Here is a 27,080-nt window from a genome sequence, read left to right as displayed (position 1 = left end):
AATTATATTAGTCGGAGGTTTATAAAGGCAAAACCCACAAGGCTATGTACTTCCCACCTTCATCCAATTAGGGGCAAGCACACATCTTGACATACTTCCTGCCTCTGTATCTCCTGCATACATGTAATCAAGCACATCCTGTGCAGTTGGGGCAACCAAGCTTTTTACAGGAGCAAAAACACATGACTTGTTGTCTTACATGAACAACAGCCCCCAGCATCTCAGGAAGTTATCTGTCCTCGGGCAAGTGGGGCTTACAGGTTGTGCTCTATAGATCTCTTAAATACAATAATTTAAACTTAAAACGTAACATTAGCCCTCCCAGTATGTCATGCAATTTATAATTTATCCTGGAGAATATCTCATTTGCCCTTGAGAAGAGTAGATATGCTCTTGGTTGGAGAGCACCTCCACATGCCTATTAGATCAGATCTCATTAGCTTATTGTGTGATTCTCTTCATGTCCTTATCCTCTGTGTGTTCTCTCCTTTACTGAGAGTGTAGTATTAAAATCTCCAATATCCTTTTAAAACTCTGGAAATCATACAGCCCACTCTTAAGTAACCAATGGATAAAAGAAATCACAAAGGTGTTGTGGGATCCCTGAAGAGAGAAACTGCTGAGAGGCCTGAATAAGTTCAATGGAGTCTTAACCACTGGTGGGACTTTCCCAAACAGATTTTCGGGAATCAGCCGTGACCTCCAGCTGGTTCAAGTTTTGAAGGTCACAAGACTCAATTATGACATATACAGAAAGGCAGCTCTGCACATTTGCAGCAAGCAAGTGTTGTTTACTGAAGCAGAGAGACAGCAGTTAACCTTTAGCTCAGAGTCATATTGCATAGGAATTTAGGGCTAGCCCTGAGACCAGTTTTACCCAAGATTGTTTTAGCACATACAGTATTCTTAGGAATACTTTTTCTGATATGTCATAACTATAGTTCAGTGGCCCACAACAAGGGATATCAGCTGATACTTAGAAATGATTTACAACACAATGAAGTATATAAAACTTACACATTCAGTTAAAATACCAATAAAGGGAAATTTTTACCTCTGAATTCTTATATTAAAAGATGAGAAAGAGCCGGGCGGTGGTGGCGCACGCCTTTAATCCCAGCACTCGGGAGGCAGAGCCAGGCGGATCTCTGTGAGTTCGAGGCCAGCCTGGTCTCCAAAGCGAGTTCCAGGAAAGGCGCAAAGCTACACAGAGAAACCCTGTCTCGAAAAACCAAAAAAAAAAAAAAAAAAAAGATGAGAAAGACCTCAAATTAACATAACTTTACAACCTAAGAAGAAATACAAGCTAAATATGAAGCAAGCAGAAGGAAGAAAATGATAAAGATGAGCGATTTTTAAAAGAGAAGAGAAAGAGCAGTGAAGAAAAACCAGGACCCCAAAGTTGGTTCTTTGAAAAATTCAACAATATTGATAAATCTTAGCTCAAGGAACAAAGGTAAAAAGAGAGAAGAAGCCAGGCGGTGGTGGCGCATGCCTTTAATCCCAGCACTCGGGGGCAGAGGCAGGCAGGTAGATCTCTGAAATTATAATGGAGACATTACTATAATTCTGAAGAATTTTTTTTTAAAAAAGACTATGCTATGAACAGTTACACTAATCAATAGTACAACCTAGATAAACAAACTTTTAGAAACAAAACCTATCAAAACTAAACCATAATGAAACATAAAGCCTTTGGTACTTGCAACTAGTAACAAAACTGAATCAATATTTTTAAAAGGTTCTAGACAGAGCCCAGGACCCCATGACGTCATGGTGTGAACTATATTGAATATTAAAGTGCTAACAGCATTCTTTTTTCAAACGTTTTCCCAAAGAATGAGGAGGAAGAAAGACTCTAACTCATTCTGTGAACATTGTCCTCATAGTTGAATTAGCAATGACCCCAGAAGGAATGAAACTAGATCAACGTACCTCATGGACTATTCAAAAGTCCAAATTAGATGGTGTTGTAAGAGGATTGCAGCCATGACCGAGTGGGATTTCTTTCTGGAATGCAAGGATGGTTTGACATAAAATGTTGATAACATAATATGCTGAATTAATAGGATGAGGGAAAAATGATAATTTCACCTGATGGTCAAAAAGTCCCTGACAAAATTCAGTTCTTTTTCATGACTAAAAACACTCAATAAACTAGAAACTGCCTTAACATAGTAAGTGCCATTATGAAAAACAGGCAGATACTGTACTCAATGAAAGACCAAAAGCCTTCCATTAAAATTAGGAACAAGACAAGGCTACCTGCTTGTGCTCTTTGTATTGAAATATCGCTGGAAGTCCTGACCACAGCAATTAGGAAAGAAAAAAGTAAAATAGATCGAAGTTGGAAAACAGGAAGTAAAATTTCATCTATTTACAAATATCACCATCTTATCCGTAAAAACTTTAAATTTTACCCCCCTTAAGCTAAAGTTAGGACTAATAACTAGTTTGATAAAAATCACAGAGTCCAATTCCACACGTAGAAAAACAGTTGAATTTTTATACAACATACACCAACAATGAGTGTGCTGGCTAGTTTTATGTCAAGTTGAGACTAGCTAGAGTTATTTGAAAGCAGGGAACCTCAGTTGAGAAAACGCCTCCATAATCCCTGTGTCTTTGTGGCCGAGGCTAGCCCTGGGCAGAGCTGGGCTGAGACAAAGGCACAGGAAACAAACTTGGTGCCTTTGTCATTAAGAAAATGACTTTTTATAGAAATGAGTGTCATACCTAAAGCTTTGGCTCAGCTGACCCATGTATGTCCCGTGCCAGGTGTGGTAAGATTCAGCAGGAAAATGCTCTGGTTTTAACTCTCAGTTCGAGATGGTTTCTGTGAGACTCAGCTGTGTACCTGTTGTGCTCAGGGGACCTCAAAGAAGAGATGCCAGTACAGGAGAATATAGTGGCTTCCTTAGAAGCATCTGGAGGCCCAGGAAGAGAACCTATGTCACGTGAGCCATAAGTGCACTGGTAGGTTCATCCAGGACATCTCTAGATGGTTATTGGGGCTGATCCTGAAGTAACAGTGAGCCCCGTTTATTAAACAACTGCCAAGGTGCTCCACGTCTTAGCTCGCTGGATTTTTATGACGTGAAGCTTGATCATTGTGTTACACAAGGTCATTTAGGCTCAAGCAGCTGAAGGGAGTTGTTACTCTGAGCCATGCAAAAAGTAAGCAATGCGGGCCAGAGGTGGGGTTGGATATGGTCTGTTTCCCGGTGCTACCTGAAACCCCAAAGCGGCTTTTGTGTTTTTGTTTGTTTGTTTATTAGTTTTACAACATTGGAAACGGAGGCCAGGGCTCTGCATGTGCCAGGAAGTGCCCAGCACAGCCATCTGCCAGGCGCTACTGCTGTCTTTAAGTTCCAACTTTAGACCTTTCACCTTCCATGGCAAGTGTTCATTACCATGAGTCCTTCGTCTGGCTTGAGGCCTCTGGCCTCTGCTATACCATTGATGATGGGCTCTCACTGGGGCTCCTCTTGGATAGCCTGTTGTCCTGTGTCATGGAGATCCCGCAGTTTTGGATCTGTAGGTTCATGCCCTTCACATGCTCCAACAGTCCATAGATGAGGTGAATGCTGAGGTGGGCCAGCTCGTAGCCCGGACCTGGCTGGTAGCTGTCAGCCCGCCAGCTTTCTCCTCTTGTCGCCACCAGGGTGAGCTCTCCAGCACCGCCTTGGCCAGCCCACCCAAGTGCAGCCTGCAGCAAGGGACGGGGCCAGTTCTCTTGGTCTCAGGCCCTCGGGTCCTGCTCACACCACCAGGGCCAGCTCCACTGTCTTGGCCAGGCAAGGTGCAGGGCCCGCTCTCCTGATTGCTCTAGGGAGCATGCAAGGGTCAGCTCTCCTGCTCTCCCACCTTGGGACTGGCTCACCTGTGCCTGCCCCCAACAACAGGTTTAGTTATAGTGCGCTCCTGGGGCGGGGTGCAGGGTCCCCTCTCCTGTGTGCTGCAGCTCCCGACCCTGGGGCCAGCCCTCTTGCCTGCTGCAAGTAGCAAGGGGGAGGGGGAGGGTATCTTTCCCTTACCCATGTCACCACATGCAGGTGGCGGGGGCATGAGAGGTCATTTCTCCTGTTCTCTCACCCCCAGGGCCGACTCACCTGTACCACTGCCAACAGGGTCAGTTCTAGTGTACTGCCCAGACAGGGTACAGATCCTGCTGTCCTGTGTGTCAAAGCTCCTTTTTAAATATTTTAACACACTTACATTTTGGGAAATTAATAGTTTTCTTCAATGTTTCTTACTTTGGGTTTCTCCATTGTTTTCTCAGTATTAGATTAATTTTAAGCATTCCTGCATGGAAAATTACATAAATGATGTTGTTGCCTATTGGCGGGCACTTTGCGACCACCAAGGCCAGCAGAGTGTTGATCCTGGGGAGACAAGAAGGAACCTAGGTTCAATATGACTCAGTAGCTGGTGTCGGTTCAAACTTCAGGGAGTCCGACACCAGGTAGTTTTAGGCATATTTAAGTACAGCACAATTTGGAAAAACGTTTCCTGGTGATAATTAACTCAATCCTGTTTGTATAACAAAGCTTAAGACATGATTGCATCAAAACTCTTGTAAAGTACAAGTGACATCTTCCATAAAGATAGGTTCTGTAGATTACCTAAGGAAGCAGGCTCAAGGTAAGCAGTGCTCTCATGGTTAGGGTCCAGGGGAGGATGTCGTCATAGATTGACTGAGACCAACCTAAGTGTTGGGGGTTGGACAATGTGCTTTACAGATAGTGCAGAGATCACCAGGCTATCAACCATGTCCACTCTCAGTCTTCTGGGTGGAAAACAAGTTATACACCTCTCCCTTTGAAGAGATAACCCGCCAGTGTTTAACATTCCTGTTTTCCCTGGTACTTACCTATGAGTGTAAGGACCTCCACGCCTCTTACAATTGCCTCAAAATATTGTATGATAAGGAGACTATGTCCATCTCCCTCTTGTTGTTGACTTTATTTTGATCACTAGATGTAGCATTACCTGCCTTCCCATCATATAATTACTGCTTGTCTCTGTGTTCCTTAAGTGAACGGTTGTATTCTGTTCATCAAAATTTCTCTCCCTCCTTAGCATTAATAGTTACTTTAGTTTGAGTCGATCTTTGCTCCAGCTGGTGGCAGCTCTTTCCACACTACTGAGTCAATCCTCAGAATCCCATTATAGCAAGACTTCTTTTTTTTTTTAATTGAAAATATTTTATTTTTTCTGTTATTAAACTATTATGCAAGAGCAGAAAATTTTGTTATGTACAGCAAAAATGCGTAGTTCACAGCACATAATAGTTTCACATCTGAGCCTAAGAGGCTTAGGCAGTTTGTGGTGTGGCTTGGCATGGCAGCCAGCAAGCAGTACGCAGTGTCCTGTGTTCCTTCCTACCCACAGCTACAAGGAGGTCCCGTAATGCAGTATGAGTGAGCGGTTCCCAGACACCTCAGATTCCTTGCACGTTGGCGTTTGAACTATTTCTTGGTGGTTGTGTGTTCTGAAACCCTTTCCTGTTGCCACATTGTTTTTTTTTTTTTTTTAAATCCTCACAGTGATACATGATCCCAGTGAGGTTGTGACAGGCAGGTTAAGAGGCAGATTATTACAGTACAAGCTAAATAGCCCCCCCCCCCCCACTTCTTTCCTTCATGGTATCACAGATTGTTATTCTTTCGGTGGTTTATAATTCATTACTGTTCTGAATTCCTGTTGTATGCAAATTATCCTATTATTCTTGAGATGTACACAGCCTCACATTTTCTTCTTCTCCCCCACCGTTCTCTCTCTCTAATATTTTTTTTAGCACTATTGTGCTTTCTGATATAGTGAGATGTTCCAGAATATTTGTTGGGCTTTAACTATTAATTTGGTTGTGAATGTACATGTGAGATGTTCGGGATCAGAGATACGTTCCTTAGTAAATACTGTACAGTGAAGAGTGAGAGGCAGGCATAATGGTGCACACCTGGAGTCCCAGCTACATGGGATATTGAGGCAGGAGGATCACTTACACCTAGGAACTCAAGGCCAGGGCATGTAACACAGAGAGACCTTGCCTCTAAATAAGAAGTAATTAATGAGTCAACCCCATTTGCCTAAGTTTTTGCTGTTAAAGATGATCCATCAAAAGCCTGGACCGTTGTCCCGAATACTAGCCAGACACTGCTCAGGCAAGGACTTCCCAAAAGTGGTTGCCTTTATCTTTGGAAGCTTCAAGCCCTTAGATTCCTTCTCTGGTGTTCAGATATATTTCTGTATCTAACAACGCATACTCATAGGACACACACACACACACACACACACACACACACACACACACACACACACACACAAACACACACACGCGCATATACACTGATGGCCAGCTTCGTGCTGTGTCTTCGCTTAACCTTTCTTCCAGTGCATGCACGAAGACCCTGGTGCCTCTTCCTCTGGTAAGGTCATCACATTTAGTGGATGAGGGCTCTACCCTATGGCCTCACTTAACCCTCAGTACCTCCCTAGAGGTCCTGTCTCTAAATACAGACACACCATGAATCAGATTTTCATCATTTGAATGGAGCACAGCCCTACATAGAGAGAAAGTGATCTGGGAAGAAAAAAGTCCCAATGAGAACTAGTCAGAGGTAAGGTCTGAACAGTGGAGTTATGTGCAATCATAGATGAGTACCCCCTTCTGTGTGTGTGGTGTGTGTGTGTGTGCGGGTGCGTTCTCCACTTGTTTTCTATATATTAGTATTTGTTACTTTGTGGTTGGGAAGGTTGCCTTGAGCAGCAACACATATCTCCCTGGAGTAGCCTTTTCTTGCTAGATGTTCTTCTAAGCTCTGTTGCTGTGGGGGTGATTGAGTTTCCTCATCATGATTTCACCCCTCCCCCATCAGGATCCTTTGAACCAGGTCTTACTGCTTTGCCACATAAGTACAGGGCCCTCAGTTAAAAGCTTTGCTCTTTCTAATATTGACTGGTACCTTAGGTAAGGCCTTATAGGATGTGTTGTGTGTGAACAAAACATTTTAGACCTAGAGAGGAGAGGTAAGTCTACCGAGACCACAGAGGTAGCTATGGGGGGAGCAGGGCAGAGATTCACACTGCCAGCCCTCCATAGGTCTCAGGGAATCTTTCTTTGAGGTAGTGTTTCAATTTCACCTGGTAGGAATGGATGTGGATGTGTTCAGAACCGTGTCATTGGGAGTGTGGGAGGGATGGGTACAGTGATGCTTCATGGCTTTCCCCTTTTCCCTCCAGAAGATCCCAGCCCTGGCCACTTTCTGCTCTCCTCTCCCTACGTGTACCACTTATATAAACTCCTGGGGGCTGTGAGCGTGTGTGTGTGTGTGTGTGTGTGTGTGTGTGTGTGTGTGTGTGTGTGCGCGCGCACGCGCGCCCGAAGACTACCAGAAGCTGACTCACCTTTGGGATACAGATGGGAAGTACCAACCACTTGGCTCCTGCCCACATTTGTCTCTCTATTCTAACCACAACTTATAATCCCCAAACAGACACCTCACTTATAGAATGGAAATTAGGTTTGGCTATAAGTGACAGGAACCACCTCGTCTCTTCCCCCAAACTTTCTTAATTAGACCAAAATGTATTCCTCCGTCTTCTGAAAGTTCAGGGCAGACACTGTGGAGTTGCACATTATCTGCTGGAACAAAATGCCAGGCCCTTCTACTTTTTATTCTGCTGCTGTCAGCATGCGACATCATGATGACCATTCAAGCTCCAGACACCACTTCCCCATTTCAGCCACCAGGACAGGAGGGTCCCCTCTGGGAAGCCACACTCATTACATATTACTGGTTAGAATGTGTTACATAGCCATTTAACTACAAGAGAAGCTGGCGAGTATTTCTTTCAGATAGCCTCTTCTAGGTTGCCACTCAATGAAATAAATATTTGAGGTGCTCCCAAGGAAGGAAGAAAGAAAGAGTTCATGACGACAGCTCTTCATTTTCACCAGACTCTCACATCTTCTTGTATTGGGGATCTGCACTTGTTCTCTGTGTTCAGGACATTCTTGCTCCCTCAAGCAAGAATACCATGCCACCCCCATGTTCATATGGCATGGCATGTTCATATTTATCATCCCTTAATGTTTCAACACCCCATTGTCATCCTTATATAGTCTCTAGTGTCATACTATTGTATGTCTAGACATGGTTTCATTGTTTACCATCTCTATCTGGCTCTGGCCACCTGGAGGGCAGGGACTGTGTGTAACCCTTGGCTTCCTAGCAACCGATCTAACTATACAAATCCTGGCTGATGTGAGTCCTCCACTGGTAGCTCCTGTCTCTTAGAAGAGCATGCTCTGCAAAGATTATGTCTGCAGGCTTGTAGGGATCCTCTGTCTATTGGAAGGGATAGAGAAGTTCATGACATAGCTATTCTTTGTACCATACGTAGATCTCACTTAGTGTCATTGGAATCAAGGGCACAGCAATGGGCTGTATGTTTTGGGAGTCTCTTGGACAGCCCTGACCAGCAACTCAAAAGTGGGCTTCCTGTGTCTGGTATTGACATTTTTGTTAGGTGCTCTTTGGCTCTTGGAGGGGGCACTGTTAGCCTAGATTGAAAAATTAAACTATATTTGTATATTTATACATGAAATTACACGTGTAGGGTTTCTTTAAGGTAAATAGTTAATAGTATGAGTTCTGTGGCTTTTTCAGGCATCCGTATTGCTCTTTCCCATATCCCTCCTTTCCCAGTATTTACCTCTCCACTCCCCAGGGAGCCTCGCTTTTCCGTTTCCCTGATTATATTGCTTGTACCCGCTGTTCCCTCTCCATGACTCCCCAGCCCCGCTGTCCAGGCAGTGGTCCTCTTTCACTTTCCTGCTTTCCGTAGTTACTGCAGGCTGCGTCCTCACACCTGAAGATTGGGAGCTAGGAACCTCCACTAAGACAGAATATGTGACGTTTGTCTTTCGAGGCCTGGGTTACCTCACTCAGTATCATCTTTTCTAGTTCTATCCATTTCCTCACCAAGTTTGTGATTTCATTTTTCTTTCCAGCTCCATAGCATTCCAAGGTGCATAGGTAACATTTTTATTATCTGCTCATCAGCTGAAGGACATTTGGGTTGTTTCCGTTTCCTAGCTGTTATGAATAGAGCAGCAATGACCATGGCTGAGCAAGTGTCTGTGAACTAGGATGCTGAGTCTTTGGGCACATGCCAAGGAGTGCTGTGGCGTCCGTGCCATCTGGGTTTATCCTTCCCTCTGCCACTTAGGATTGTCTATTTCTTACCAAAGATAGTGGGTGGGCTCATCGTTATATTTTACGTCGTGTTTATTTAAAGCTTGTCAGGCACGTGACCTTGTCACGTCCCTGGTGATTCGGCAAACTTGGCTGTTAGGAATTTGGAGAGGGACTGTAGCTGGACTGGCAGACGCTAGCAGGGACCCAGTATCCTCAGTGTATCTGTAACTGGGTCCAAGCTTGCCTGTGGCATCTTTGAAAATGGGCCATTACTTTTCATTTCTCTTCCCCTGGCAAGGTATGAGTATAGGACTAGGGTTCTGTACCATTTCACTGTGACCCTTTAGATTCAGAGTCTGAGTGGGGCCCTTCCTACTCCATGGCTAACAGCTTGTTATAAACACAATTCACGTGAGCATCGTCCCTGTCTTTCCATTGAAGGTAAGCGCTAAACCAGCTTAGGTCCTCATATGGAGCTCTGGGTCGCAGATGGTCCCAACCTGATGATGTGAAATTGTAATTATGAGCCAAATGTGTACACATAAATGCTTACCTTACATCTTGTCTCCTTCTCACTGCAGCTAATCACCACAGAAAAGCACTTCCTGAAGAACACCTTGTACAACGAAGGAATCCTCATTGTGTGGGACCCATCTTTGTACCATGCAGATATTCCAAACGTAAGTGGACCTCCCATCTGCCCTTAGATTTCTGTGTTTCTAGAATTCTTTTTTTTTTTTTTTGGAGACAGGGTTTCTCTGTGTAGCTTTGTGCCTTTCCCAGAACTCACTCTGTAGCCCAGGCTGGCCTCGAACTCACAGAGATCCGCCTGCCTCTGCCTCCCAAGTGCTGGGATTAAAGGCGTGCGCCACCACCGCCCGGCTTGTTTCTAGATTTTTGAAGTCGTAGCTGACTGAGCCATTTCTGGCTGGCTGAGGTTTGGGCAGCCCATTACGTGGGGGCTAGCACATTCAGACCCCCCATCCTAACCAGCCCCTCTGCATGCCTTCCCTGGAGTTCATTTGCGTATTTTCCAGTGCTGGCACATATTGGGAGGGATGGAGCCTGGACCAGTGGTAATCTGGAGTAAGGTCTGTTCCTCAATGCTTACAGTGTTCCTCAACGCTTACTGTGTTCCTCAATGCTTACAGTGTTCCTCAATGCTTACTTGCTGTATTCATCATCAAGGCAGCTTACTCCTGATGAGCCCTGGTGGGAGAAGAATTTACCATCTTTCCTCTCAATAATGTTGTCTCATTTCTGCTCCTCACTTCCAAAGTCTAGAATTCTCATCTCACTCTTGTAACACTATCAAGAAGTCTGTGGAAGTGTGGCGGCTCCCATTTTACAGATGGGTAAGCTGAGTGTAGCGAGGAGAAACCTGTGCCAAGGCTAGCTTTCCTAACTCAATGTCATAGATCTGCAATATCAATTGTTTTAGGGAAAAAGATGTGAGTCACAGGTTATCTGAAACTGTCCCCTCATTTTTTGTTATATATGTAGGTTAGCCTCTCTTGACATGGGCTATAGTAGCCTTGAGAGAATAGCTTTACAGAAGCAGGACAGAAAGCTCTTCTCTTGGCACACTTAATCCTGAAACGCCCACTGATGGCTAGTTGGCTGTGGCAATCACCAGTGCCCTCACTTCTGAAGTCGACGGTTTCCCACTGATCTCAGTTAGATCCCAAGTCTGCCTGAGTCAGATGAAGGACTCTTGAACCCACAGAGGCAACTACTTGGGCCCCAGTTTCCTCGCCTTCAATAGTAAGAGTACTTAGGTATACTGGTCCTGGCTCCTGGGGAAGCTGAGGCAGGAGGATCACTTGAGACCAGGGGCTCAAGGACAGCCTTTGCCAAATAGTGAGAACTGCTTACACACAAACAAATGAGCAGCAAATAAAGGACAGTTTAGATGGTGCAGAGGCCCCTTTAAGCTGACACCACTCCCAGACTCTGACATCTAAAGCCCTTCCAAGGTCACCAGTCCAACACTCCTATAAGCATAGACTATGTCCTGGGCCCTACTCACTATACATATATATGTATGTGTGTGTGTGTGTGTGTGTGTGTGTGTGTGTGTGTGTGTGTGTGTGTGTGTCCCACCCACCAAGGGCTGAGATTTGGAGATGTTTGTGATCTGCGGCAAGACCAGGCTGATATCTGGCAAGAATGTTTGTGCAAGGAGCCCATTCCTTTACTGATCCAACCACTTCCTCTTTTTCCAGTGGTACCGGAAGCCAGACTACAACTTCTTCGAAACGTATAAGAGTTATCGCAGGCTGTACCCCAACCAGCCCTTTTACATGCTCAGGCCTCAGATGCCATGGGAACTGTGGGACATCATTCAGGAGATCTCTTCGGATTGGATTCAGCCAAACCCTCCGTCCTCCGGCATGCTGGGTGAGTCCGTGTGTGGAGAAGTCCTGTGTTGTTTTGTACAAGCGGTTGGCTTTCTTCTTGGGTCTCAGTCATTCACCAGAACAGTCGCTCAGTTTGTACACTGTACTAAGTTCTAGATCAAATAAGATGCAATTTTTCTCCTTAGGACGTCTGCCGAGGGAGTTCAGTCCGACAGCTCAGGCCATATTCGGTCTGTGCCACAATAAAGAGACCCTTGCTGTTTTGGGAGAGAAGAACCCCGCTAGCTGGATGGTCAGAGATAGTTCTGTGGAGGAGAGAAGTCAGGACGATAGTTCTGTGGAGGGTTTGACATGGAGCAGTAGACTAAAGGGAAGAACAAGCAAAGAGAAGGGAGTGAGAAAATAGGACCTTGGATGGATGGAGCGAGCAAGACTCCGTCTTAGGCTTACAATTTAAAGCATATGCCAAAACTCATTAATCAAGTAATATTTTAAGTCAGTGTCTTTAAAAATCACAATGCCAAAAATTATAATGAACAAAATGTTACATATTTAAATACAGATAGAGCTGGTAACACGGCTCTGTAGAATCGTGCTGGGAACCTGAATCAGTCGTACCTCTCCTGCTTTGTGGATGCCTTGGTCACAACCCTGAGAGAAGATGGGCAAGCTTGCCGTGTGGGGTCATGTTGGAAGCGGGAAGCTGACGTGGGATGGATTGACTGCTGGTCAAAGACCCTCTTCTTAAGCTCTTTCCACGTCCCTTGGTTCCCACTGCCCATCTATCCTTCCCTCCCTTTCTCTTTGGATGGATCACTGGGACATTTCCGTGAGTGTGCAGGCTGTCTGTGCAGAGGGATGGGCACGCCTTCCATGGATACCTACAGTGGGACACTCTGAACCAGGTGGTTCCAGGACCCACCACTGTGCAGTTGTATCTGTCTACGTCCCAGGCTCGGGTGCTAACTGTGTTTTATTTGTCCTCGTGGGTTTGGCATGGTAAATGTTCCCGGAGTGAATGAGTAGCTCTCCTATTAGAGGCAGAGAGGAAATTAGGGCCCTTACGGTGTGTCATCCCCTCTGTGACCTCCGCTTCAGCTTTTAGGTAGATGCGTCTGGGTTCTTCCCGGGGCTTCTAGAGCGGCTACGGCTGACATGCCAAGGAGCACGCTGCCTGTGGCCCCACTGCCCTGCTGTTGGCTGTGTCCCTGTCCTCCCTCCGAAGTACACTGCCCTTTGACCCCACACCAGTGCTCTCAGGCCTTGCTGAGGAGAAGTGTCCCTTCCCGTCATTCCTAAGGGTGCCTTTGTCAGTCAGAGAGATGCTCTTCTTCCTCATGGAGCCAGGAGCAGTTGGAGGGCAGAAGTGTTCTTCCAGCACGTGATTCTTCCAGAACAAAGCTGCCGCCACCGTCTCTAGCTTCACCCCTGGTTGGGAGCTGCTCCATTTTAAAGATACCCTGTATTAATAGTCACTGAAAAAGGCTCTTTCCGTTGAGGTCTTGTTGGACCCAAACAATAACCTACACAGTAGGAGCATTGCAAGGCTCTCCCTCCTAGGGCATGTGAAGAGCTGAAGGCACATGGAGGCATTGTTTCCTGCACAAGACACCCCCGCCAGTCAGGGTCAAGTCTGGGTGGTCAGATGAGTCTTCTGCACCTGGATGGGCTTGCATCTCACTCCGCTGCTTCTCTGGACAGCACCAGAGTGGGCCGTGCTTTGGTTCTGCTTTCCTCTTGTCTCACCCCAACTAAAGGGGGGAAGTTTTCTGTCCTCGGAACTGTGTCCTACAGGTATTCTCTGAGTCAGTCTTCCTAACTGTTCTCTGTGAGGCTTTGGCAGGGTGTAGTAATGCTAGGAAGTGCCAAGTACAGTGATAGCCTTGTGTCACTCATTGTCTCTTTCACGTTGACTTACTGTAGCTTACTCCACTGATAAATTCACTGACGGAGTCCTTTAATCCTGTAGAATGGTGGAAGGTTCTACATGTCCGAAGCCATAGCCTTGGTGCTGGGGGTCCAAAGCTATAAAATGGACCAGTCTGTTGGCCTTGGCTTATCAGAAAAGCCCAGACTGGGGATCGTAGGAATAGATAGGACTCGGGGTGACTGCTCACCAAATTCAAGGTGCTGAGCAGTTACAGTCACCGGGCAGAGTTCCGGGCTGCTGGGCGTGACTCACCTCTGCTTCCTTCTGTAGGCATCATCATCATGATGACACTGTGTGACCAGGTAGATGTTTATGAGTTCATCCCATCCAAGCGCAAGACTGACGTGTGCTACTACCACCAGAACTTCTTCGACAACGCCTGCACGATGGGTGCCTACCACCCCCTCCTCTTCGAGAAGAATATGGTGAAGCATCTCAATGAGGGCACAGACGAAGACATCTATTTGTTTGGGAAAGCCACGCTGTCTGGCTTCCGGAACATTCGCTGTTGAGCACGTGTCTCGAGCCAGGCACTCTCATTCTTCTCCCTAGGTCATTATACGGCTAGTCTCCTGGTTACCCCTGCTTAGAGGAGGGGTAGCCAGGCCCAAGCCTGCTTCTTACACTCTAGGGAATTTTGTTGGCAGGAACCCTGGGGCTTCCAGAGCCTGATGGCAAGGAGGCAGACCCAGCCTTCCCTGCAGCCACAGAGCATAGGAGCTCAGACTCCTGCCACACACATTCACCCTAGATGGCACCCTCCTCTCCTTCCACACGGGCAGGGAAAAGAGCCACGGTTCTCAGCAGGGTTGCCAAAACCAGACTTTGTTTTTCCCAACCGGATGATGTCATCCTCCCAAACCAGCACCCTCCACGGCTTGAAATCTCTACGCAGGTATTGATTTCACACCTTAAAGAAGCCCTCCCAAGGCATGATTTGTTCCAGATGCAGGGTGGCTCAGAGGAGGGAAAACAAACCACTGGTGTGGGACATGGAAGCTTGCTCAGTGACTGCAGAGCAAAGTCATTCCCAAGGGCGCTTCCCTGGGGACATAGTCCCTGTTGTCACCCTGTCTGGCGAGGCTGATCCTTAAGCCTGGGTGCTGATGAGCAAAGGCTCTGGAGTAGCTCCCTTCCCTCTCCATGTGGAGACGAAAGGTACAGAAACCCCCTGTCTCCGTCCTCAACCCATTCACTTTGAGTAGACGAGACAGACACCCAACAGGCAGCTCGAATGTAAACATTCCATGTGCTCAGGGTGCTGGGCTTTAGAGAGAGGGCGCTGCTGTCTGTACACCCAGGAGGAGCCGGCTCCACCATGTTCTTGTAAAGCTGTGTGTGGCATTGGGGCCGTCTTAGAGGAGAAGACACATGTCAAGTAGATGTCACCTGAATCAGAAGGGCTGCGTTTTCCTTTCTCCTGTTATCATCCCCTTACGTTCTCTAAGACCTGGTAGGACATGGGACCAAGATATTTTTGTTAGGATGCCCCTACCCACTCCGGCAGCAAGTGCTGCCCCACAGTAGACACCAGGCGAGTCAGATAGACCTGGGGCTCTTTTTATCTTTTTTAAATGTCTACTCCCTAGCCTTCTAGCTGCTCTCGTTACCTTCCCTTAACTCAGTCACCCCTCCCAGATTACTTTTAATCATTTTCTGTTTGACAGATATCCTGACCCCCAACTTCTTTGACCTCATGGAAGGTCTCTCAGGGCATGGGGACTATGTTTTCTAGGACTTAGGTTAGAATCTTAATCAGAACTGATCCTCACAAGGTGTGAGGTGTGTGATTGATGATTGTCCTGCTCTCTCCACCAGTTCCCTGCCAGGGAGTGACATTGGTCTCTGGGCAGGAAGCACCCACGGTGTTTGGCAAGCATACTCTCACAAGGATTTTCTGAGACCTCTCTCCCTGGTGGGGAACTGCAGTGGTCCACTCAGCCCGTGGTCCAATGACTTGTTTATGGTTAAAAAAAAAAAAATGAGTGCAAATGGAACGAGGCCACCGAGATACAGTCCAGTGGACTCCCAAGCCTGGCCCTGTGTGCTCACAGGGCTCCAGTGTTTGAGCTTCAGACACCTGTTTACTGCTGACCCCTTGCCTTATACAGACAATAGAAAGCCTGAAGGGAAAGGCCCTGGGTTTTCAGGTTGACCCCCACTGACTCACTGTGCCACTTTACACAGAGTCTCTTCTTCAAGGCTTTGTTTGCATATCTGTAAAATGGGGGTGACAATCCTACCTCACAGGGCTGTGTGGGGACCACAGGAGGGCATGTGGCTGGACTGTGTCCATGGTGCATAGGAAGTAGGTACCCTGCTGTCCTTATTTACTCATGAAGGGCCTGCTCAGTGATGCATGTTGCAAGGGAGAGCAGTGGGGAGGAACATGGCAACTGCCCCATTTGCAACACTCACGAGCCTGCCCTCCTGCCTGCCTGCGCCTCAGGTCTCTGTCTGCTTGAGGGTGCACGGAGCATTGGCCTGCTTGGCTGCTGTGTGGGACGAGGCTAGGGAATCCTTGGCTTCCTTCAAGTTCTCGTCTCACGTGCTCATTATAACGCATCAGGACCTGGGGACGGAGCGCCCAGGAAGCTGACATTCCGTCAGCAGGAGGTACATGTTGATGTAGGGATGGAGACTACACTGGGTAGATTCTAGTTTTTAACTGTTATTAATGTGGAGGAATAAATTAATTAAATGTAATGTGATTCTGGCATCTGTAAAACTTTCTCTGTGTTCTGTAAATGTGGAGGCCTGAGTAAAATAGACTATGACATGGATGTAAGTGTTATTGATTTGATGAGATGTTTAATATTTGCGACAGACAGTTTACAGTCTGTGATTGACAGGAAGGCCTCCGTGTACACAGGCACTGACTTCAGTAGCCATCTATGCATCCTCAATCATGGGATCTTTCTGCCAATTGAATCTACTGTTGGTCTGGGGTTTGAGAGTGTGACAGAGACTTTAACAGCATACCTGTTAATTCTAAATTATCCAAAGACTGTACAAATTTTAAAATAAATCTTTTCCAAAAATCTGCCTCTTTTCTTCATACCTGCTAAAGGGGATGACCAGTGGTCCACTCTTCTGTCCCGAGAAGACACATCTAGACTGCCAAGTCCCCCGTACTCCCCTAGGAGTCTCTGGCCTTAATCTCCCTCTTTACCACTCCAGGAAAAGGTGTACAGGTGTTTGTATTTATTGTCAAGGACAGAATCTTAGAAATGTTGATGGTTTATTGATTTTTCTATTTACTTTTGCTAGACACAGGTGATGAAGCTTTCATTCACACTACACTTTAGGAGAGAGGAGGGCACAGAATGAAAGGAAAGCCCTTGTTCCAGATTCCAGAACCCTTAGATTTTTAGGGTAGTAACGTTTCAAGGGAATAGCCAAGAGAGTTCGGAGAAAAATCCTGAAGAAGAGCCGAGTTTTTGGAGGGGGATTTCTTTTTCCCTAAATTGGCTTTCAAGATAAGGGCGTCTCCCCAAATCCTTAATATTGAGTTCCTAACCTTAGGACTTAGAATGGAACCTCTTTGGAAGTGGATCATGGCACATCGAATTATTTAAGATGAGGTCATGCTGCAGCAGGGTGGGCCCCTCTTCCAGTGTGACTGGTGTCCTCATAAAAAGGAGAAATCTAGAGACAGGCACACACAGAGAAAACACTATGTAATGATGAAGGCTGAGGTCGGGGTGATGTACAAGCCACGGAATGCCAAAGATTGCCAGAAACCTGCCAGAAGCTGGGGAAGCCGCCTGGAACAGATTTCTCCCTCACAGTCCTCAGAGGGACTAACCTCAGTCTGGGAGTTCTGGCTTCTAGAAGTTTGAGACAATACACTTGTGTTGTCAAAGCCACACACTTTGAGGCCCTTAACAAATCAAGCCTAATGCCTCCTCCCTCCACACCACCACTGCCACTTTTTTTGGGGGGGGGGTTTGGTTTTTCCAGACAGGGTTTCTCTGTGTCGTTTTGGAGCCTGTCCTGGAGCTCGCTCTGTAGTCCAGGCTGGCCTCGAACTCACAGAGATCCGCCTGGCTCTGCCTCCTGAGTGCTGGGGTTAAAGGCGTGCGCCACCACCACCCCACCCCATCTTGCGACTTTCAGCTGCAGCTTCCTGGGCTGGGGATGGGAAAGGCCCTTGAAGGGTGGTACCTACTACCCGGCTAGGACTTTGGGAAATACAGCCATAGATACTGAGGCGAGTGGGGCTTCTTCCGGAAGACAGGACCCTTGGCAGCCACGTGTGGTCACACCTTGACCCGAGTCCTCCTGCTTGGCCAGAGAACACTGAAGTGTATCCCCGACCCTTCATCCGATGCTTTGGCTTTGTGAACTCCTTGGCCTCCTGCATCTCCATAATTGATAGAGAAGCATTGCTATTTAGATCCCACAAGAATGGGAGTTGGAAGCAGAAGTTACAGGAAAATGTTTCTATTTGGCCAACTTTCCAGTGGCTCTGTGCCTGAGGACCTTCCCGCTGGGCTGCTGAGCTGGTGGGTGCGTCTCCATCTGTGTCTGGAGACTGCTTTCTCTTGTTCTTCACTCTGGGATCTGACTCTGTTTTTAAGGTATACATGTTAATGATGGGGGCTGTGGAAAGTGGGATCCCGGTTCCTTGGCTGATTGTAAGAAGGAAGAAGCACGCCTCCTTAAGAGGGAGGCTCACCTGACCCTCCATGCCCACCCCACCTGTAGGGCTCTGTTCACTGTCAGCCCAGTGCTCAGTGTCTTAGAGAAAGTTCTTCTGTGCCAGCTCACAAACTGTTAGTGCACTGAACTCCCACTGACATCTGCCCCCTAGTCAAACGCCAGACTAGGAATGGGAGGAAGGGCATGTCAGATCTCAGGGACTGTCAACTACCTTATTCCCGGCTCCTTGTCCTTGGTGAGATGCTGTCGCCCTCAGCACAGCCTCTAGGATGTACTCTGATGTGTGTTATGGCCCTGGACTGGATTTCCCCTCTCTTGGGAGGCAGGAGTGCTCCAGAAAGTTCCTCCCACAGGCTGGGAGATTGCCATCAGTTCAGGAGAGTGCAAAGGATGTTGTCATGCTCATACCCAGTCTTTCTCAGGATTAATTGGCAAACAAATTTTTATTGCTGTTGTTTTTCAAGACAGGGTTTCTCTGTGTAGCCCTGGCTGTCCTGGAACTCACTCTGTAGACCAGGCTGGCCTCAGACTCAGAGATCCGCCTGTCTCTGCCTCCCGAGTGCTGGGATCAAAGGCGTGTGCACATGAGCACCTACTGTGTGCCTGGCACCGAAAGATAATGATGTGTGTCATGGCTTCTGCCCTCCGTGAAACAGGAGCCTGGGAGATGGGCCTGCCCTGCCTACGTATAGACATTTTCAGCAACATTAACCTGGACAACAGTGCTATATTCTTGAGCACACATTCATAATTGCCCCGAAGAAAATACATGCAAATGGAGAAAAAAAAGTGGAGAAACGTGGTAGTGCAGGTCAAGTTCAAAGAGGAGGCTGAAGAGTCAATGGGACATAGGGAAGCCTTGGTGGACACCAATTTTGAAACACGGCAGGATTTTCCCTTTCTTTCCTCCTCCTCTTCCTCTTTCTTCTCTTTCTTCCCTTCTGGTCTTCCTCCTTCCCTCCATTGCCTCCCTCCTCTTTTTCTTCCCCCTCCTCTGGTGGGCTGCTGGAATTACAGGTGCGATTATTCCTTCCTCTCATTGGCTTTCTTCCGGGAGGAGGCAGGAACTGTCTTGTTTCTGCCGTGCTGTGTACACCAGGCTAGCTGGCCTGTGAACTTCCCATCCCACTATGAGTTCTGAGATTACAGACACGTGCCACCTGATCCAGCTTGTTACATCAATGTCTGGCATTGAACTCTGTGAGTCAGGTTTACACAGCTAGACCTTTACCTACTGAGTCCTCTCCCGGCACTCTTTGCGCTTGTCTGAAATGTATAATTTCAAACGTTCTATCTTTACATCCTCTGATACTTCTGTTTGACTAGTCTGTGGCTCATGTTTTCTACTAAAATGTTTAGCTCAGTTATCGAAATTCTGTATTTCTAGGGGCTCTAATTTTCTTATTTTTATGTCACTGTTAATTTCATATTGTTTATGAGTTAAAAATACATTATCCTTTCATCTAAGTTCTTAAAAATAAATATACTTTCCTTATGAAAAACTCAACAGATTAGATATAGAAAAAATACACCCCACATAATAAAGGCTTTTTATGAAAAGACTACAACTGGCCGGACAGTGGTGGCACATGCTTTTAATCCCAGCACTCAGGAGGCAGAGACAGGCAGATCTCTGTGAGTTCGAGGCCAGCCTGGACTACAAAGTGAGTTCCAGGAAAGTCACCAAAGCTACACAGAGAAACCCTGTCTTGAAAAACAAAAAACAAACAAACAAACAAAAAAGTCTATAACTAACATTTTCCTCAGTGGCAGATAATTAAAGTCTTTCCTTTAAGATCCGGAACCAGAGGAAAATAGCATGCTTGACACTTCTTTTCAGCACAGTATTGGACATCTTTGACCAAAATGGACATACTAGGCCATTCAACGACAATTCATTATTCTTTCATGATTAAAAAAAGTTCAACAAATCAACTATTCTGCATTAATTATTGATCATTCCGTGTATTTCCATTTCTTCAGAGTTTATCTTTTAGAACCTAATTATTTCTTCCTGTGGTGTTCTATTTCCTGTCTTTTGTGTTCTATTATTGTTGTTCGAAACTTAGATGGTCTTATAAAAAAAACAAAAAAAAACAAAAACCCAAAGCCAGATAGTGGGGTGAAAGCCGAAAGATCAGAGAAGCAGAACAAGCCACAGCCAACCTCACCTCGCCAACTCCTCAGCTGATCCTGTTTCCTCAGCCTGAAAGCCTCTGAGTCCTCACCCGAAAGGGTCTCTGCTGAACTGCTTTAGTTCCTGTTTCCTCACGCCTTATATACCTTTCTCTGCTCAGTCATGTCACTTCCTGGGATTAAAGGCGTGTGTGCTTCCCAGTACTGGTGTTAAAAGTGTGTGCCACCACTGCCTGGCTCTGTTTCCAAGGTAGCCTTGAACTCACAGAGATTCAGATGGATCTCTGCCTCCTGAGGGATAGGATTAAGGATGTGTGCCACCACTGTCTGGCCTCTAAGTCTAATCTAGCAGCTGGCTCTATTGGGGTACACAATATGTCACCACATGTTATAGGCATCTGTGCACTGAAACTATAAGAATATTTTCTTACAAGTGTATATTATACACCAAGTGTGTTTTCCACCTCCTTCCTGTGCACCTGTCCCCTCCCGTCAGTCCCTTTGTCCCCTGGATGGTTTCGCTTTGTCTCTCATGTCACATACACACACATGACTTTATGTATCTCTATGAAATCTAAGAACCAAAAATGAGCGAAAAAAGCACAGTATTTTTCTTTCTAAAATTGGTTTTATTCACTTACTGTAACCACCTGCAGCTATATTCTCTTCCTGGAAACAGCATAGCTTGATTACTTAGGTGTCTGCCTGGTGAGTTTTGACTGGATGCCAGGCATTGTAAATAGTTTCTTCTCGCCTACTGTGTACTTTTGGATTCTGATATCTTCAGCTTTGTTTTAGGATTACAGTTAAGCTTCCTGGCAATGATTTGTTGTCTCTCGAAACTGATTGCAGGTTTGTTTCCTCCCTAGTTCTTAAGGGTCATGGTTGCTTACTACCTGTTATTACCACCGAGTTCATGAGAGGAATCCGATTACTTTCAGCAGAGTCAGGCCTCTGAAGGTCTTCATTTGAAACTGAAGTGGATACTTTTGTTACCGGAGGTGTACTTCAGGGGAACAGTTCTTTCAGTCATTTGGATCTGCAGCAGAGACAGGAAGTAGGGATCCTTTGGGCATTGGTTTGCCTCATCCATAGGGAACTTTCTAGCCATTTGCCTATAACAAGAGCCTATAGAAATGGGAGCAGGGAGGACAGTCATCAGATGAATCTCTCCATCTTGAGAATGTAGCAAATAGAAGATGTGCAAGTTCTAATTCTTCAGACCTATGGGATTTGAAATCCGAGCATGGCATGAACAGTCTACAGCGCCAATAACAGGATATGGTAGCATGGAGGAAGAAACAAAAATATCTGGTGCCTAGCATTAGTGTTAACAAAAGAAAAAAAAATGAGGAACACAATGGCTGCCGTGAAGATAAAGCCCCCTCAGAGCCTTGCTCTTGGCCCCATTTCAGTCAAAATCTGAGAGACCTGGATTTCTAACTATAGGAGCAGGGTCACAGCAAGACCTTGGGGAGTAAAAATGGCTCCCAACAGGGAAGTGGATACGTAGGGTTTACTTGTGCTTACCGGCAAATAGGTCAGGCAGGATGAGGGCAGGATTCGGGGTGGCAGTGGACCACAAGTTGGTGTGTTTGGTTTGAATAAGTGGATTTTAAAAGTCTTTGGTTCTTTCTGGATGTTACAGCTAAGCTGTTTTTCTGTGGTGACCAGGGCTTGTTTTGTTTCTAATGGCCACCGTGCAGCTCTGTGGAAACCCACAGCTCGGCTGAATAAATTGGGCCCAGGAGTACAAGCCTAAAGCCTGGCATTGCCAGAGGGTCTCAGTGGTGCCTTCTCAGGGGTCTCTTTTAAGCTTTTGCCAAAGGGGGGTTGTGAGAGCCTTAAAGCAGGTGGGGAAAGGCTCCATAAAATTCTTCAGGAAGCTCTGAAAACCACTTGGCTCTGCCGTCTGTGGCGTCCTGGTTACAGGATGGAAAAGAAGCAGTCTCATACACGGGCATACTGCTCAGAAGATGGCTGGAAACCAGTTGAACCCGACAGCCAAGGCTAAGAGAAAGTCTACGACAGCGCTGTGACTCCATTGACGGAGATCAAAAGAGAACTAACTATGTGCAAAGCTGTGGTGAGGACCCCTCAGCAAGTGTGAAGTACCTGATTCCTGCCGCAGCAGCGTACTGCACGGGAGAGGTGCGTGATGTACTAAAGGGACATTCCGCAGGAGTTCGAGAAGACAGTCAACAGAGAATCCCCGAGCAGCCCCCTTTTCTAATGAGATCATCCAGCCGTGCTGGGTGGCAGCACCCCAAGCAACACTGAGGAACAGCAAGATGCAGGTCTCGCTGTGGGAACCACTCTGACCCCAGTGAAAATAACTCATTCATCAGATCACGGTAAACGCCATCCGAAACCACACGGCTACGTTTCACATTTACTAGCTGAGAGAACAACAGCCCTACCAGCCTGCTTCCCAAGCGCTCTGCTGGCTTTCCGAATCTCTCCTCACATTGGAGCCTTTACTGCTACCTGGCTCAGTGACTTACGACCGTGAGTCTCTAACACACCCGGAGCGCACCGTAAACTCTTACTGTGGCGTCCTCGCCACGGCCAACGCCTTCCCATCCTTTTCCTTAGAACTTTAAAGGTTGTACACTTGGGCTGGGCGCTGGTGGCGCACGCCTTTAATCCCAGCACTTGGGAGGCCGAGGCAGGCGGATCTCTGTGAATTCGAGGCCAGCCTGGGCTACCGAGTGAGTTCCGGGAATACGCGCAAAGCTACACAGGGAAACCCTGTCTCAAAAAAAAAAAAAAAAAAAAGGTTGTACACTTGATTCATATTGATGGATTGTACATATTAATGGGGATCCATCCAGTTTATCAGCACGCGCGTACAGTACACATGGAACTAATCTAATCTCCCTTCCTGGCCTCTAGTTAGGACTAATCTATCTTCAGGCCAATTTTCTTTAGCTACCACAGATGGGAGGTAAGCACAGTGCTTGTCTCTCTGTGTCTGGGTTAGTTCACTTAACATTGTTTTCTCCTGTTCCATCTGTTTGGCTGCAAATAAGATCGCATTCTTTTTTTTTTTAATAAGTATATAATATTCCGGTGTGTGTATATAGACCACGTCTTTTTTTATTCTTTGGAAATTTCATCTATGTATACAATGTTTACAGATAATATCCATCGCCCTCCCTCCTGCTCTAACTCTTCTTGAACTATCCCTCTCAACTTAATGTCTTAAAAACATATTAACAAATTTTAAATAAGTTAATAGTTTAACTATTAATGAATTTATCAAAATAAATAAATAGGGGGATGGGGAGATGGCTCAGTGGTTAAGAAAACTGGATGCTCTTCCAGAGGACCCAGGTTCTATTCCCATCACCCACACGGCAGCTCGCACCTGTCTCCAAATCCAGTTCCACGTGATCCCAATGCCCTCTTTTGACCTCAGTGGGCCCTGTATGCACTAGGTACACAGACATATGTTCAGACAGAATACCCATATACATAAAATAATAAAATAAAAATAAATTGATTAAAAACAAATAATTAACTTTTATGACCCTCTGAGTCCAATTAGTGCTGCCCATAGATGTCTAGGTGTAGGACTATTTCACTATTGATAAAAGCATGAGCAATTTATCAATGGCCACATCCCTAAAAAACAGACTCTCCTCTCCACGGCCATCTGCCAAGATCTCCTCAGCTAAAGGTGAAACCTCCCGTATCCCTCCACCACCAGCTGGAATGCTGACTGACTTGACCCGCAGCATCCTGCGGGGCTTAGTCCTGGAAACCTGACCGGGGTGACATGGGCGTGGAGACATGACAGACACACACACAGAACAGCTGGAATCGGGTGGGCTGCTGCACCCACTCTAATGGAAGCCACCTACTATGTAACCCAGTACTCAGAGCATTTATGTACAGCACAAGGAGGAGAGCTGAGCTGGTCATGGTGCGAGGTCTCTGAAGGGGAGAAGTCTCGGGCTGTCAACATCTGGAAGGAGGAAGCTGTGGACCATGCTCTCTGCACATGCTGTCAACATTTGTGCTTGGGCCAGGGGAAGGTTGTGGCATTTCCAAGGGTCTGAAGCATGGAGTCCTTGACATAGCCGAGCCTGTATCAATAATATACACCCACTCAGGACTTCCTCTGCTCCCTACGATGACCTTGTACAGGGAGCCAAGTGGCTGTGAGTCCATAAGTGCATCAGCCACGCCATGCCTGGAAGATGCTGTTTCCCAACAGTCCCCCACAACCTCTGGCTCTTACAGTCTTTCTTCCCCTTCTTCCTCAATGCTTCCTGAGCCTTGTGGGAAGAGGGTGTGATACAGATGTCTCATTTAGGAATGAGGAAGCCACAGCCAAATTGTGCTCTATACAACGCTGGCCAGCTGTGATTCTTTGTCCACCCATGCATCTCCCTGTCTATTCATTTATTCAACCAACAAATATTAGTCTACATAGATTGTGCTCAGACCTGGTACCACAAGATATAGTTACAAAAGTAACAGTGGCAACATCAGTGACAGTTTCTTGTATGGGACTTGTCAGCAACCATTGAGAAGTTGGTGAGCTTCTCAGAAGTCATTAAACCCAGTGAGAAGACACTGTCATTATCATTGTGCAGACAAAAGGGCAGATTAGTTAGACGTGACCCCTGTTGTCAAAGGCATTTACAGAGCAGTCAGATGTGCAACATTATGTGCAGTGAGGTCCACAGTTAGATCCAAGTATCTGCCCAAGCCTGAACAGTGCATGATATAGGATGATTTCAAGTGGGACAAAGGACTATGTCTTAGGTTCTTTCAAAAGTCAATGTTAAGGACCTCAGTGGTTGTGACTGATTAAAGAGGCACCCTCCAAAACAGCTCATCCAACCTGTAGCCTGTGGACCCGAAGTGTCCCAAGATAGTTATTAATGTGTCCCAATATAATTGTGGATTAGATTGTCATGCCTCAATGCAAAAAGACTGAACACCTATGCAAAGGAATCCATAAGAATTGGATACATGCCAGATGTGGTGATGCATGCCTTTAATCCCCATACCTGGGAGGCAGAGGCAAGATGGATCTCTGTGAATTCGAGTCCAGCCTGATCTACAAAGAGAGTTTCAGAATAGCTAGGGCTGTTACACAGAGAAACCCTGTCCCGAAAAACCAATTAAAAAAAAAAAAAAGGAATTGGATGCATGATAGAGACATAAAGTGTCAGCAAAGGAGTACTTTCAGATGAAATTCCAGTCTTAATCTGAGCCTAAGGGGAATACAAGAGTGTAAATTGCACCTTAACCTGTATAGAAACAAGGAAACTGGGGTTTTGAGTTCCTGCCAGCCAGTAATTGGCAACCAGAACCCTGTGTGTGTGGAGGTGTAAAATCCCCAGGTTCTTTGGGTATGACAGTCGAGTAATGGAACAAGCCTACAGTGTTCTGTGTTTCACAGGGCTGTCCAGAGGAACAGGACCAATTCATTACAGGTGAGATTTATTAGGCTGGCTTACACAATATGAACTAGGTAGTCCAACAATGGCTAGCAGTGTGCCAAAGAGGCTGAGAACCCAGTAGCTGCCCAAATCCCAGGCTGGAGGCCGAATCGGTCCCGGTCTGGCCCTGAAGGCCTGGAGGATTCCTGGAGAGATGCTGGTCTTCAGTCAGTACCGGCAAGCCAAAGATGCTAGTCGTTGATGCCAGCGGAGGATGGTGGCTGGAGTAAGATGGACTCACTCACCAGGACAAAGTGAAGGCAGACAAACAGGCAACGCCGCTTTCCTTTCTGATCTCTTTATACCTGGACCACCGCAGGACCGCACTGCCCACTCTGGGTGGGGGGGCTTCCCCCTTCAGTGGCTCCTTCTTGGAGTAACCTTCACAGATCCACCCTGAAGCCTGTCACCTGCTTGTCTCCAGAGCCAATCATCTTGGCAACCAAGATCGACCATCGTAAGTTCCTGTGTCTAAAGATCAATCCTGTTATTATCTGCAGTCAAACATGCAGAGCTGCGGTGTGGGTGCACAGAAGATCAATCCTGTTATTATCTGCAGTCAAACATGCAGAGCTGTGGTGTGGGTGCACAGAAGATCAGTCCTGTTATTATCTGCAGTCAAACATGCAGAGCTGCGGTGTGAGTGCACAGAAGATCAATCCTGTTATTATCTGCAGTCAAACATGCAGAGCTGCGGTGTGGGTGCACAGAACGGAAAAAGTGTGGTGAAGAGGGTCTGGAGACACATCATGTGTTCTGTTGTGGTCCGCTTGTTCATCTTGTATCTCCCACACAAACTGGCTTCTCTCCATCCTGAGTTCATTCTGTCTTCTCACACCTTTCCAAAATTCTGGATGGATAAAGCTTGAGGGGGACAGTTACAAGGAATACATTAACGGTGTAAGCCACGGCCCCCTCCATGGCAGTTCATCTTCGCTTTGTATTTAACTGTCAGTTCCCCCTCTGTTATCTTATTTTTTTTTAGATTTCTCCTTGTCTTTAGCTACTACTACTACTAGTGATGGTTCAGATGGTTTTCTGGGTGCTGGGAGTTGGACCTTAGAAACAGGAAGTCCAAGCCCATGGTTGCCATGTTTTTCCAGACCATGGCTGCTATAGTCACCCATTTACATTCGATGCTAGCCATGAGAAGTTTCCAAAGAACTGTCTGAATACTCAGCACATTTCTCCCTACTTTCATTATGTAGCACAGCTCTACCTCATGATGCTGAGTGTCAACTGCCCTGTTAGTACGGATGTCTGTATCTTTTGTCTGACAGGTAGTAACCAGTTAGTCACCAAGCTTGAAGTTTAATACAATTCA

The 27,080-nt window shown here is 46.4% G+C and overlaps 1 protein-coding gene across 1 annotated transcript in view; it reads left to right on the top strand.

Moving 5' to 3' along the window:
- St6gal1 (ST6 beta-galactoside alpha-2,6-sialyltransferase 1) overlaps positions 1-16,539 on the top strand; it is a 127,805-nt gene extending 111,266 nt beyond the window's left edge. The window contains 3 exon segments of the mRNA XM_052740312.1: positions 9,788-9,886; positions 11,432-11,606; positions 13,767-16,539. Coding sequence (XP_052596272.1) covers positions 9,788-9,886; positions 11,432-11,606; positions 13,767-14,008 — 516 coding nt within the window. The 3' untranslated portion in view covers positions 14,009-16,539.
- The last annotated feature ends 10,541 nt before the right edge of the window (positions 16,540-27,080 follow it).

This window comes from Peromyscus californicus, unplaced genomic scaffold (assembly GCF_007827085.1).
Source record: "Peromyscus californicus insignis strain IS unplaced genomic scaffold, ASM782708v3 Scaffold_16__1_contigs__length_79575227, whole genome shotgun sequence".
NCBI lineage: Eukaryota > Metazoa > Chordata > Mammalia > Rodentia > Cricetidae > Peromyscus > Peromyscus californicus.
The sequence above is the reverse complement of the archived record's forward strand: the minus strand, read 5'-3'. Positions and strand labels throughout refer to the sequence as shown.